Raw genomic sequence first — 13,395 nt, forward strand, 5'->3', positions numbered from 1 at the left:
TTCCTAGAAGACGAGGCAACTCGACGCCTAAGCGGCTTCATTACAAGGCAAGACAACTCGACGCCTAAGAGGCTTTCCCAGAAGACGAGGCAACTCGACGCCTAAGCGGCTTCATTACAAGGCAAGACAACTCGACGCCTAAGAGGCTTTCCCAGAAGACGAGGCAACTCGACGCCTAAGCGGCTTCATTACAAGGCAAGACAACTCGACGCCTAAGAGGCTTTCCCAGAAGACGAGGCAACTCGACGCCTAAGCGGCTTCATTACAAGGCAAGACAACTCGACGCCTAAGAGGCTTTCCCAGAAGACGAGGCAACTCGACGCCTAAGCGGCTTCATTACAAGGCAAGACAACTCGACGCCTAAGAGGCTTTCCCAGAAGACGAGGCAACTCGACGCCTAAGCGGCTTCATTACAAGGCAAGACAACTCGACGCCTAAGAGGCTTTCCCAGAAGACGAGGCAACTCGACGCCTAAGCGGCTTCATTACAAGGCAAGACAACTCGACGCCTAAGAGGCTTTCCCAGAAGACGAGGCAACTCGACGCCTAAGCGGCTTCATTACAAGGCAAGACAACTCGACGCCTAAGAGGCTTTCCCAGAAGACGAGGCAACTCGACGCCTAAGCGGCTTCATTACAAGGCAAGACAACTCGACGCCTAAGAGGCTTTCCCAGAAGACAAGACAACTCGACGCCTAAGAGGCTTTCCTAGAAGACGAGGCAACTCGACGCCTAAGCGGCTTCATTACAAGGCAAGACAACTCGACGCCTAAGAGGCTTTCCCAGAAGACGAGGCAACTCGACGCCTAAGCGGCTTCATTACAAGGCAAGACAACTCGACGCCTAAGAGGCTTTCCCAGAAGACGAGGCAACTCGACGCCTAAGCGGCTTCATTACAAGGCAAGACAACTCGACGCCTAAGAGGCTTTCCCAGAAGACGAGGCAACTCGACGCCTAAGCGGCTTCATTACAAGGTTAGACAACTCGACGCCTAAGAGGCTTTCCCAGAAGACAAGACAACTCGACGCCTAAGAGGCTTTCCTAGAAGACGAGGCAACTCGACGCCTAAGCGGCTTCATTACAAGGCAAGACAACTCGACGCCTAAGAGGCTTTCCCAGAAGACGAGGCAACTCGACGCCTAAGCGGCTTCATTACAAGGCAAGACAACTCGACGCCTAAGAGGCTTTCCCAGAAGACGAGGCAACTCGACGCCTAAGCGGCTTCATTACAAGGCAAGACAACTCGACGCCTAAGAGGCTTTCCCAGAAGACGAGGCAACTCGACGCCTAAGCGGCTTCATTACAAGGCAAGACAACTCGATGCCTAAGAGGCTTTCCCAGAAGACGAGACAACTCGACTCCTAAGAGGCTTTTCTAGAAGACGAGGCAACTCGACGCCTAAGCGGCTTCATTACAAGGCAAGACAACTCGACGCCTAAGAGGCTTTCCCAGAAGACGAGGCAACTCGACGCCTAAGCGGCTTCATTACAAGGCAAGACAACTCGACGCCTAAGAGGCTTTCCCAGAAGACGAGGCAACTCGACGCCTAAGCGGCTTCATTACAAGGCAAGACAACTCGACGCCTAAGAGGCTTTCCCAGAAGACGAGGCAACTCGACGCCTAAGAGGCTTTCCCAGAAGACGAGGCAACTCGACGCCTAAGCGGCTTCATTACAAGGCAAGACAACTCGACGCCTAAGAGGCTTTCCCAGAAGACGAGGCAACTCGACGCCTAAGCGGCTTCATTACAAGGCAAGACAACTCGACGCCTAAGAGGCTTTCCCAGAAGACGAGGCAACTCGACGCCTAAGAGGCTTTCCCAGAAGACGAGGCAACTCGACGCCTAAGCGGCTTCATTACAAGGCAAGACAACTCGACGCCTAAGAGGCTTTCCCAGAAGACGAGGCAACTCGACGCCTAAGCGGCTTCATTACAAGGCAAGACAACTCGACGCCTAAGAGGCTTTCCCAGAAGACGAGGCAACTCGACGCCTAAGCGGCTTCATTACAAGGCAAGACAACTCGACGCCTAAGAGGCTTTCCCAGAAGACGAGGCAACTCGACGCCTAAGAGGCTTTCCCAGAAGACGAGGCAACTCGACGCCTAAGCGGCTTCATTACAAGGCAAGACAACTCGACGCCTAAGAGGCTTTCCCAGAAGACGAGGCAACTCGACGCCTAAGCGGCTTCATTACAAGGCAAGACAACTCGACGCCTAAGAGGCTTTCCCAGAAGACGAGGCAACTCGACGCCTAAGCGGCTTCATTACAAGGCAAGACAACTCGACGCCTAAGAGGCTTTCCCAGAAGACAAGGCAACTCGACGCCTAAGCGGCTTCATTACAAGGCAAGACAACTCGACGCCTAAGAGGCTTTCCCAGAAGACAAGGCAACTCGACGCCTAAGCGGCTTCATTACAAGGCAAGACAACTCGACGCCTAAGAGGCTTTCCTAGAAGACAAGACAACTCGACGCCTAAGAGGCTTTCCCAGAAGACGAGGCAACTCGACGCCTAAGCGGCTTCATTACAAGGCAAGACAACTCGACGCCTAAGAGGCTTTCCCAGAAGACGAGGCAACTCGACGCCTAAGCGGCTTCATTACAAGGCAAGACAACTCGACGCCTAAGAGGCTTTCCCAGAAGACGAGGCAACTCGACGCCTAAGAGGCTTTCCCAGAAGACGAGGCAACTCGACGCCTAAGCGGCTTCATTACAAGGCAAGACAACTCGACGCCTAAGAGGCTTTCCCAGAAGACGAGGCAACTCGACGCCTAAGAGGCTTTCCCAGAAGACGAGGCAACTCGACGCCTAAGCGGCTTCATTACAAGGCAAGACAACTCGACGCCTAAGAGGCTTTCCCAGAAGACGAGGCAACTCGACGCCTAAGCGGCTTCATTACAAGGCAAGACAACTCGACGCCTAAGAGGCTTTCCCAGAAGACGAGGCAACTCGACGCCTAAGCGGCTTCATTACAAGGCAAGACAACTCGACGCCTAAGAGGCTTTCCCAGAAGACGAGGCAACTCGACGCCTAAGCGGCTTCATTACAAGGCAAGACAACTCGACGCCTAAGAGGCTTTCCCAGAAGACGAGGCAACTCGACGCCTAAGCGGCTTCATTACAAGGCAAGACAACTCGACGCCTAAGAGGCTTTCCCAGAAGACGAGGCAACTCGACGCCTAAGAGGCTTTCCCAGAAGACGAGGCAACTCGACGCCTAAGCGGCTTCATTACAAGGCAAGACAACTCGACGCCTAAGAGGCTTTCCCAGAAGACGAGGCAACTCGACGCCTAAGAGGCTTTCCCAGAAGACGAGGCAACTCGACGCCTAAGCGGCTTCATTACAAGGCAAGACAACTCGACGCCTAAGAGGCTTTCCCAGAAGACGAGGCAACTCGACGCCTAAGCGGCTTCATTACAAGGCAAGACAACTCGACGCCTAAGAGGCTTTCCCAGAAGACGAGGCAACTCGACGCCTAAGCGGCTTCATTACAAGGCAAGACAACTCGACGCCTAAGAGGCTTTCCCAGAAGACGAGGCAACTCGACGCCTAAGCGGCTTCATTACAAGGCAAGACAACTCGACGCCTAAGAGGCTTTCCCAGAAGACGAGGCAACTCGACGCCTAAGCGGCTTCATTACAAGGCAAGACAACTCGACGCCTAAGAGGCTTTCCCAGAAGACGAGGCAACTCGACGCCTAAGCGGCTTCATTACAAGGCAAGACAACTCGACGCCTAAGAGGCTTTCCCAGAAGACGAGGCAACTCGACGCCTAAGCGGCTTCATTACAAGGCAAGAAAACTCGACGCCTAAGCGGCTTCTATAAGGCAAGACAACTTAACGCTAAGCGGCTTTTCTGTAGGGCAAGACAACTCAACGCCTAGGCGGTTATTCTACAAGGCAAGATGATGTAACGCCTAATAGTCTTTGCTACAAGGCACAACGACTCAACGCCTGTGTGGCTTTTCTTCAAGGCAAGATGACTCGACGCTTAAGGAGCTTTCCTACATAGCAAGATGACTCAATGCCTTAGCGGCTTTACTACAAGGCGAGACGACAACGCCCAAGTCTTCGCCTCGACACCCTACATATAAGTAACAAGAAAACCCTTGTTTTTATGTAACAATACCCACCAATAGTGCAATAAAGACAGTACAGTATTACTGTAATGTATGTACTGTAATATCACTACAGTACAGCTTGATTAGCAAAGGTGGGACAGCACATCTCATAAGTGGTTAGTGTCTACGGCAGGTTGACTCACAACCCTACCATCTTGTTACCTAAATACATGGCATGTATCTAAGTACAGTATGGTATTTTGTATACACTGCAGTAATTAACCAAAACAAATGAATAAAATATATGGGAATATGTATCGTAACCTCAACTTTAACATAAGGTATCATGCGGGGCTCGATCAAGGCCCCCATGAATCTAATTGTGAAATACAGAGATGTATCTTAATTTTGGAGCTTATGATGGAAAGTGGTCCTAGTAGTATTTTTGACTTTTAAGATGAGCAACAAAAGCCATTTATACATACAGTATAGTTGGCAGTGTGTTAAAGATTTGTTTTCCAAAGTAGAGACAATAAAAGTGGGTCATATCGGTGATTGACGATAACTTCAATGAAGGTCAAATAACCATCACCAACAGCAACATTGTTAATGAATGTTCTAATTCAAGAACTATATAACCTTTTAAACAGTAGTGTACCAGTTTTGCCCCTTTTAACCCTTTTACCCGCAGGCTTTTTGGAAATTTCCAACCCTTAACCCCCAAGGGGTTACTTTTTTCCCAGCACATTTTGGTGTATATATTTTTTAAATTGCTCTAACAGCCTTAATTTTTGTCATAGAGAGGTCAGGTTGGTCTCATTCTCTTGGAAAATGCCTGATTTTTCTCAAAAAATTATCAAAAAATATGAAAAACAAATTTTTATAGCATTTTTTTGCAAGGACGTACCGGTACGTCCATGGGGGTAAAGGGATGAGTTTTGTGAAACGTACCAGTACGTCCTTTGGGGGTAAAAGGGTTAGTATCTCCCAGCTCGGATCCAGCGGAGTTTTTGACCAGGCACGGTGAACCTAACCTACTATATAGTGCCCTAAATCTTAACTTTTTTATCAGTATCCATAAAGGACAAATTCATCTTTACCCTGAGACTAGTTTCCCCCTGAGGTCTCCTGTTACTGATATCCAAAGGTAGGGCATTGTAAGGGGTTGCCTTTTTTTATGTTGAAATACATATGAAAACCCTAATTTCCAATTTAGAATAACTCATGTAGATATAGTTTTTAGAAAGGATGTCCAGTATATATGGTATTTTTGACACTTAAAAGGGTAAAAATGAAGTGTTGTTAGGTCAACTCGACAGAGATGTCACATAGAGCATTCACAGTAGGTTTTTGGGTCTCACATAACGTAAGGGGAATTATTAGAGACGATGATGGAACATGGAAAACGTTTAGCGGGATGCACCAGAAATGTTTTGAAACGAAATTGAGTTATAAATTTCAAAGTCCCATACAGTATTCCATTGTTTTCTGATAGTTTTTGTATGCAAATAATGAACTTGATAATGCAGTGATGTTCAATGGAAAAGGGATTTTGACAAAGGAAAAATCTATTTCTGGGGAGATACCTGTGACGCCCGGTGAAAAGGGACCTTACTCAAGATCTCCGGCACGCACTAGCCTACATGTTAGCTGTAATTACCCAGAAGCTCCAGCCCATATATACTTTTGGCTCCGGCGCACGACGGAGTAGTTTAAATCTCACTAGTTTAGTAATTACAATGGGGCTCCGGCCCCTTTTTTAGTACGAACCTTACATGCACACCATATTCCTCCCAAACTCTCTATAATTTTCATGTTATTTTAGAGTCTCCGGGAGCGTCTTAATTTATTTAACCTTTTTGTTACAGAAAGTCCGTTGTGCCGTCAAGGGTTGCTCCGCCTCCTTTACGGATCCGATAGGCCACGATGTCTGCCGATCCCACGCTCACTGTGCGATCTCCTTCATCCGTGAACCGGGCCAGGCCCCCTACATGGTCTGGTTCCCGGAGGCTTGCACCTTGTGCTACGACCTCTCAACGGTCTTGCTTAATGATGATGTAAGATTTCTCTTTCTACTGTTTCTTCTATGATTATAATATTGAATTTCAATTCAGTGTTCTATTATCAAATTTTGAGATGTATCTTACTGTTTTATATTTGGAAATACGTTAATTTTTTCCTTAGTTCTATTGTATTTTACCACTTCCAGGCTGATGAGGATGCTCTCCGGGCCGCCAAATCCAGCCTCCGGCCCTGGGTGTCAGGGTTTGGGAGAGACGCCCCCACCGGCTGCCCTTATATCCTTGACGGTGACATGGCCTCCAGTCTTTTTCCAGGCTCTTCCTCAGCGGCGGTACCTTCAGCCCTAGCCGCTCCCATGATTGAAGCTCTCAGGGCGACTATCCCTCTGGAGGAAGATAACCAGCTCTCAGGAGACGTCTCCGCCCTGGATATCAACGTCGAACCAATGGACGAGCAGGTTAGTGGTGTTGAGTTGGCAGATCCCTTTCTCTCACCTACTCCTTCCTCTTCCTCATCTTTCCTCGGCTTTGATATACTTTTGTACCATACAATGAATGGGCAGTAGTCCCCAATATCATGGTTAAAGGCCAAGGGTTGTCATAGAAAGAAATCCTCTGCGGTTGGCTGAAATATTCGAGTATGTTACTAGATAATATATACTCTATATCTGTTTATAAATATACTGTAAAAGTAACTTGTACCTTATGTTTAATTTAAGAATAAGAAGGAGAAAACCCTGCGTTGTGGCCTAAATATTGAATGAAATAGGATTTTTCAATATTAAACTTACCCGATAATCATGTAGCTGTCAACTCCGTTGCCCGACAGAATTCTATGGAGGGATACGCCAGCTATCACAATACTAGAAGGGGGTGTACTTACCAGCGCCACCTGTGGCCAGGTACTCAATCATTTGTTGTTTACACCTCCTCAATTATTCCTCTGTCGTGCTTCCGGCTAGACGTTCTGGGATACGCTCATGGTCTTCGAGTTTATTCATGGATATTTGGTGAAGTATTCTCTTAGATTAACGGCTGTCGCATACTGGAATCCTTTTTATATTAGCTAGTTAGCTTTTATATAAACTCAGATTAACGGTTAATGAATTTTTGCTTGTTTTTTGGATCACCCTTTGACTTACTCTTTGAAACAAGATGTCTGACGTTTCGCAAGCTCCCTCCCATAGACGATGTAGGTCTTGCAATAGGCGTATTCCGAAGGTCTCGGTAGATCCTCACACCGCTTGTTCTGACTGTAGGGACAGGCCCTGTCTATTAGAAAATCGGTGTGAGGAGTGCGCCGGACTTTCGGAATTGGATTTTGTACGTCTTTTAAAATATTCATCCAAGTTAGAGAGAACTAGAGCTAGGAGAAGTTCTTCTCACTCTTCTATGTTTTCCTCACCTCATGATCCCCTACCTTTTCCTACCCCTGTAGTGGCTACCCCCGAACCTACTGTGTGCCCTCCGCCTGATATGTCAACTGTTTTGCGTGCTATTCAGGCTTTAGGAGATAAAGTAGAATCAGTGGTAAGTGACCATAAGTCTCTGATGGCCGAGGTTAAAGAACTGAAGGTCAAGAGTGCAGTGGGTGGAAATAGTGCCAGTGCTGTGACGAGTGCTAGTGTCTGTGCAGTGCCAAGTGCTAGTGGTTCCAGTGTGGTGCGTGAGGATTTTTCTGTGCGAGCCAGTCGTCCTCCCAGTCCGGGACCTCTTGCAAGCTCCCATGCCCAGGGGAGAAGCAATGTCGAAGGGCTTAAGGGTTCGACAGGCCTTGTTAGGCGCACAGAATTATCCTCGGTGGTTGCGGGCGTGTCTTCCTTAGACCGTCACTCCCACCTGCAGACGATTGAGCCCGTCTTCTCGTCCGCTGATCTTCATGCAGGGAAGAAACGTTGGTCTCAGGTCTCGAGACCGCTTAAACGTAGAGTTCAGTCAGCAAGTGCTCAGCCAGGTTGCAGTCATTGGCTCAGCTCCGACTCGCCTCTGTCATCGGTCGACTGTACTCCGCCCAAGAGGAGTAAGGTTCTGCCTATACAGACCCCGACTGTGACTTTACCTCAGTCTTTTATCGCTTCTGCCGACCCCAAGTGGACCCTGCTTCAGTCCATGCAAGTTCAGCTTTCGGACTTGATGCGTGAATGTCGGGCTGAGAGTGTTGCACCTCCTGCACTCCCTCCACCTGTTCTCGCTGCACCTGTGCTCGCCCAGCCTGCACCTGCTCCGCCTGTGCTCGCCCAGCCTGCACCTGCTCCGCCTGGTCGCAGCACCATCTGCCAGGCGTACGATGTTGAACCACTTTCGGAGTTTGCTGTTCACAGTGTTGTTCAGCCTCAGCCTTCTTTAAGGCAACCTTTGCTTGGGGATCAGGAGAGTTACACTCTTCCTCCTCCTCCCCTTGCTGCTCCACCAGTGGTGCAACTCTCGGTTGGGGTACAACAACCTCTCCCCTCCGTGAGTCTGTCTGCTCAACCAGCGCTGCACCGAGTTCAACCCTCATCTAGGCAAGCTCATCTACACCATGCACTTGCGCCTCAGGAGCCTCAGCTTGCTAGAACTTTACCTTGTTCTGCGCAGCCTCAACCTTCTCATGCTCCACTCATCTCTCAGGAACAGGAACGGACTACTCCGCCTCCGTCCTCCGCTCAGCTGGTGCAATCCTTGGGTGCAACTCTTGCTAGGAGTCAACCTCCTTCACCCTTGCACCTGCCTTCTGCTCCGACTGTTGTTCAACCTTTGCAGTCTGAACCTCAGGTTTTCCCTCAAGTTGAGGAAATCTCTGTTGTTGTTCCTACCCGTTCTGACTCTGCGGTTCAGCATTCTGGTCCTTTTGCTTCGCTACCTTCTGCTGATGAAGTGTCGGATGATGAGGAGGCACATCTTGATCCCTCATCAGACGTGGAGGAGTCTAAGCTTTCTCCATTGTCTGTTGATTTTAGAAAGGTCTTGGCTCTACTCAGGGAGCTTTACCCTGACCATTTCGTCTCTGCTGTTCCCCGCTCTCCTCCATCTGAGTTTTCGCTAGGCGTGCAACAAGCTAAGTCGAGCTATACTAAGCTTGTCCTAGCTAGATCCTCCAAGAGGGCCTTAAGGATCTTAGGGGAGTGGCTTCAGTCTAAACAACACCTGGGCAAGACTTCCTTCATGTTCCCTCCAACGAAGCTCTCATCGAAAGGTTGCGTTTGGTATGCCACAGGGGAAGCACCAGGCTTGGGAGTTCCTGCCTCTGCCCAGGCTGACTTCTCAAGTCTGGTGGACTCGCCTAGGAGGACTGCGATGAGACGCTCGAAGGTTTGTTGGACCTTCTCAGACCTGGATCATCTTCTGAAAGGGTTGTTCAGAGCTTTCGAGATGTTCAACTTTCTCGACTGGTGCCTGGGAGCCCTCAGCAAGAAAACATCTCCTGCGGACAAAGACTCTGCCATGTTAATTATGTCCTGCATGGATAAGGCTATCAGGGATGGATCGGGTGAGCTAGCGTCGTTATTTGTATCAGGGGTTTTGAAGAAAAGGGAACAACTGTGTTCCTTCCTCTCAGCCAGCATTACACCGTGCCAGCGGTCACAGCTCCTTTTTGCTCCACTCTCAAAGTTCCTCTTTCCCGAGGAGCTAGTTAAGGACTTGTCGGCTGCCCTGATACAGAAGGACACGCACGATCTTGTAGCCTCATCGGCTCGTAAGTCTAAGGTTACCACCTCTGTCCCCAAGACTTATCGCTCTCCAGTGGCTGATACCCCGGCCACTAGGTTCATACCGCCCTTTCGTGGTAGAGCCCCAAGCCGAGGAAGCTCCCGTCCAGACTCTCACAGGGGCAAGTCTAAGAAAGGACCCAGGACATCTAAGGGAAAGCACTGACTCTCAGATTCTCCAGACAACAGTAGGAGCCAGGCTCAAGATCTTCTGGCAAGCCTGGGAGAAGAGAGGTGCAGACGCACAGTCTGTCAGTTGGCTGAGGTACGGTTACAGGATTCCATTCTGCCTCAAACCGCCTCTGACCACATCGCCCATCAACCTCTCTCCCAACTACAAAGAAGAGGACAAGAGGCTAGCATTGCAACAGGAGGTGTCGCTACTTGTGCAGAAGAAGGCAGTGGTTATAGTCCGGGACCATCAATCCCCGGGCTTCTACAACCGTCTCTTTCTTGTGGCCAAAAAGACAGGAGGTTGGAGACCGGTGCTGGACGTCAGCTCTCTCAACGAGTATGTCACCAAGCAGACGTTCACGATGGAGACGACCAAGTCGGTCTTAGCAGCGGTCAGACAGGAGGACTGGATGGTCTCGTTGGACTTGAAAGATGCATACTTTCACGTTCCCATTCATCCAGACTCCCAACCTTTCCTGAGATTCGTTTTCGGAAAGGTTGTCTATCAGTTCCAAGCCCTGTGTTTTGGCCTAAGCACAGCTCCTATGGTCTTTACTCATCTGATGAGGAATGTAGCGAAATTCCTGCACTTATCGAACATCAGAGCCTCCCTCTACCTAGACGACTGGCTGTTGAGAGCCTCCACGAGTCGTCGTTGTCTGGAGAACCTCTCTTGGACTTTAGATCTAATCAGAGACCTAGGTCTATTAGTCAATATAGAGAAATCTCAACTCATTCCCTCCCAATCCATTGTGTACCTGGGAATGGAGATTCAGAGTCGGGATTTTCGGGCTTTTCCATCGGCCCCCAGGATAAACCAAGCCCTACAGTGCATCATGAGCATGCTGAAGAGGAGCAATTGCTCAGTGAGACAGTGGATGAGTCTCACAGGGACCCTCTCATCTCTGGCCCTGTTTGTCGAGCTGGGGAGACTCCACCTCCGCCCTCTTCAATTCCATCTTGCAGCTCATTGGGACAAGGGCTCGACTCTAGAAGCAGTCTCTATCCCTATCAACCAAGAGATGAAGACCACTCTCCGGTGGTGGAAGCACAATCTTCTTCTCAAGGAGGGTCTATCATTGGCCATCCAGACCCCCCATCTTCATCTCTTCTCGGATGCATCGGACTCGGGCTGGGGTGCGACCTTGGACGGACGGGAATGCTCAGGAGTGTGGAACAAGGAACAAGGATTACTCCACATCAATTGCAAGGAACTGTTAGCAGTCCATCTTGCCCTGTTGAACTTCAAGTCCCTCCTGCTAGGCAAAGTGGTGGAGGTGAATTCAGACAACACCACAGCCTTGGCTTACATCTCCAAGCAAGGAGGGACCCATTCGAGGAGCCTTTACGAGATCGCAAGGGACCTCCTCATTTGGTCAAGAGGTCTAAACCTCACTCTGGTCACGAGGTTCATCCAGGGCGATATGAATGTTTCAGCGGATCGCCTCAGCAGAAGGAATCAGGTCATTCCCACGGAATGGACCCTCCACAAGAGTGTGTGCAACAGACTTTGGACGTTGTGGGGTCAACCTACCATAGACCTGTTTGCCACCTCCATCACCAAGAGACTTCCGCTTTATTGTTCCCCTGTTCCAGACCCTGCAGCGGTTCATGTAGATGCTTTTCTTCTGAACTGGTCCCATCTCGACCTGTACGCATTCCCTCCGTTCAAGATTATAAACAAAGTTCTGCAGAAATTCGTCTCGCACGAAGGGACACGGCTGACGCTGGTTGCTCCCCTTTGGCCTGCAAGAGAATGGTACACAGAGGTACGTCAATGGCTGGTCGACTTCCCCAGGACTCTACCTCTAAGAGTGGACCTTCTACGTCAACCACACGTAGACAGGTTGCACCCAAACCTCCACGCTCTTCGACTGACTGCCTTCAGACTGTCGAAAGATTCGCTAGAGCTAGAGGCTTTTCGAAGGAGGCAGCCAGTGCGATTGCCAGAGCTAGAAGAATTTCCACTCGTAGAGTCTACCAGTCTAAGTGGGAGGTCTTCCGAAGCTGGTGTAGAGCCAATTCAATATCCTCTACCAATACCTCTGTGATCCAAATAGCTGACTTCCTTCTTCATCTTAGGAATGAGAGATCCCTTTCAACATCTACGATTAAAGGGTATAGGAGCATGTTGGCCTCAGTCCTCCGCCACAGGGGTTTGGACCTGTCTTCCAACAAGGACCTTCAAGACATTCTCAAGTCTTTTGAGACGTCTAAAGAACGTCGTCTTTCCACTCCAGGCTGGAATCTGGACGTAGTCTTAAGGTTCCTTATGACATCTAGGTTCGAACCTCTCCAGTCAGCTTCCTTCAAGGATCTTACCCTCAAGACTGCTTTTCTCGTTTGCCTTGCAACAGCTAAGAGAGTCAGTGAGGTTCATGCCTTCAGCAAGAACATTGGTTTCACAACCGAATCAGCTACATGTTCTTTTCAGCTTGGATTCCTAGCAAAGAACGAGCTTCCTTCACGTCCTTGGCCTAGATCGTTCGAAATACCTAGCCTCTCCAACATGGTAGGTAACGAACTAGAGAGAGTTCTTTGCCCTGTCAGAGCTCTCAAATATTATCTGAAGAGGTCTAAACCTATTCGAGGACAGTCAGAAGCCTTATGGTGTGCCATCAAGAAACCCTCGAGACCCATGTCCAAGAATGGGCTTTCGTACTATATAAGGCTTCTGATCAGAGAAGCACATTCTCACTTAAAGGAGGAAGACCTTGCATTGCTGAAGGTAAGGACCCACGAAGTAAGAGCTGTAGCTACTTCGTTGGCCTTTAATAAAAACCGTTCTCTGCAGAGCATTATGGATGCAACCTATTGGAGGAGCAAGTCAGTGTTTGCATCATTTTATCTGAAAGATGTCCAGTCTCTTTACGAGAACTGCTACACCCTGGGACCATTCGTAGCAGCGAGTGCAGTAGTAGGTGAGGGCTCAGCCACTACATTCCCATAATCCCATAACCTTTTTAACCTTTCTCTTGAATACTTTTATTGTTGTTTTTATGGTTGTTACGGTAGGCTAAGAAGCCTTCCGCATCCTTGGATTTGGCGGGTGGTCTATTCATTCTTGAGAAGCGCCTGGGTTAAAGGTTTGGTAGAGGTCCTTTAGTAGGGTTGCAACCCCTTGTACTTTGGCACCTTTGGGTTGATTCAGCCTCCAAGAGGAACGCTGCGCTCAGTAAGGAAGACGAACTTTAAATAAAAGGCAGAGTAACGGTTCTATTCGACTTCCTTACCAGGTACTTATTATTTCATTGTTATTTGAGATAACTGTTATATGAAATTTGGGGATACTTAGCTATCCTTTAATCATGTACACTGGTTTTCACCCACCTCCCTGGGTGTGAATCAGCTACATGATTATCGGGTAAGTTTAATATTGAAAAATGTTATTTTTATTAATAAAATAAATTTTTGAATATACTTACCCGATAATCATGATTTAATCGACCCTCCCTTTC

The 13,395-nt window shown here is 48.8% G+C and overlaps 1 protein-coding gene across 4 annotated transcripts in view; it reads left to right on the plus strand.

Moving 5' to 3' along the window:
• LOC137636142 (WD repeat-containing protein 55 homolog) overlaps window positions 1-13,395 on the plus strand; it is a 161,460-nt gene that overhangs the window by 16,101 nt on the left and 131,964 nt on the right. For all 4 annotated transcript variants that reach the window (XM_068368548.1, XM_068368549.1, XM_068368551.1 and 1 more), the window contains exons 2-3: window positions 5,922-6,110; window positions 6,263-6,532. In XM_068368548.1, coding sequence (XP_068224649.1) covers window positions 6,045-6,110; window positions 6,263-6,532 — 336 coding nt within the window. In that variant the 5' untranslated portion in view covers window positions 5,922-6,044. The remainder of the gene's footprint in view (window positions 1-5,921; window positions 6,111-6,262; window positions 6,533-13,395) is intronic.

This window comes from Palaemon carinicauda, unplaced genomic scaffold (genome assembly GCF_036898095.1).
Source record: "Palaemon carinicauda isolate YSFRI2023 unplaced genomic scaffold, ASM3689809v2 scaffold24, whole genome shotgun sequence".
NCBI classification, from domain to species: Eukaryota; Metazoa; Arthropoda; class Malacostraca; order Decapoda; family Palaemonidae; genus Palaemon; species Palaemon carinicauda.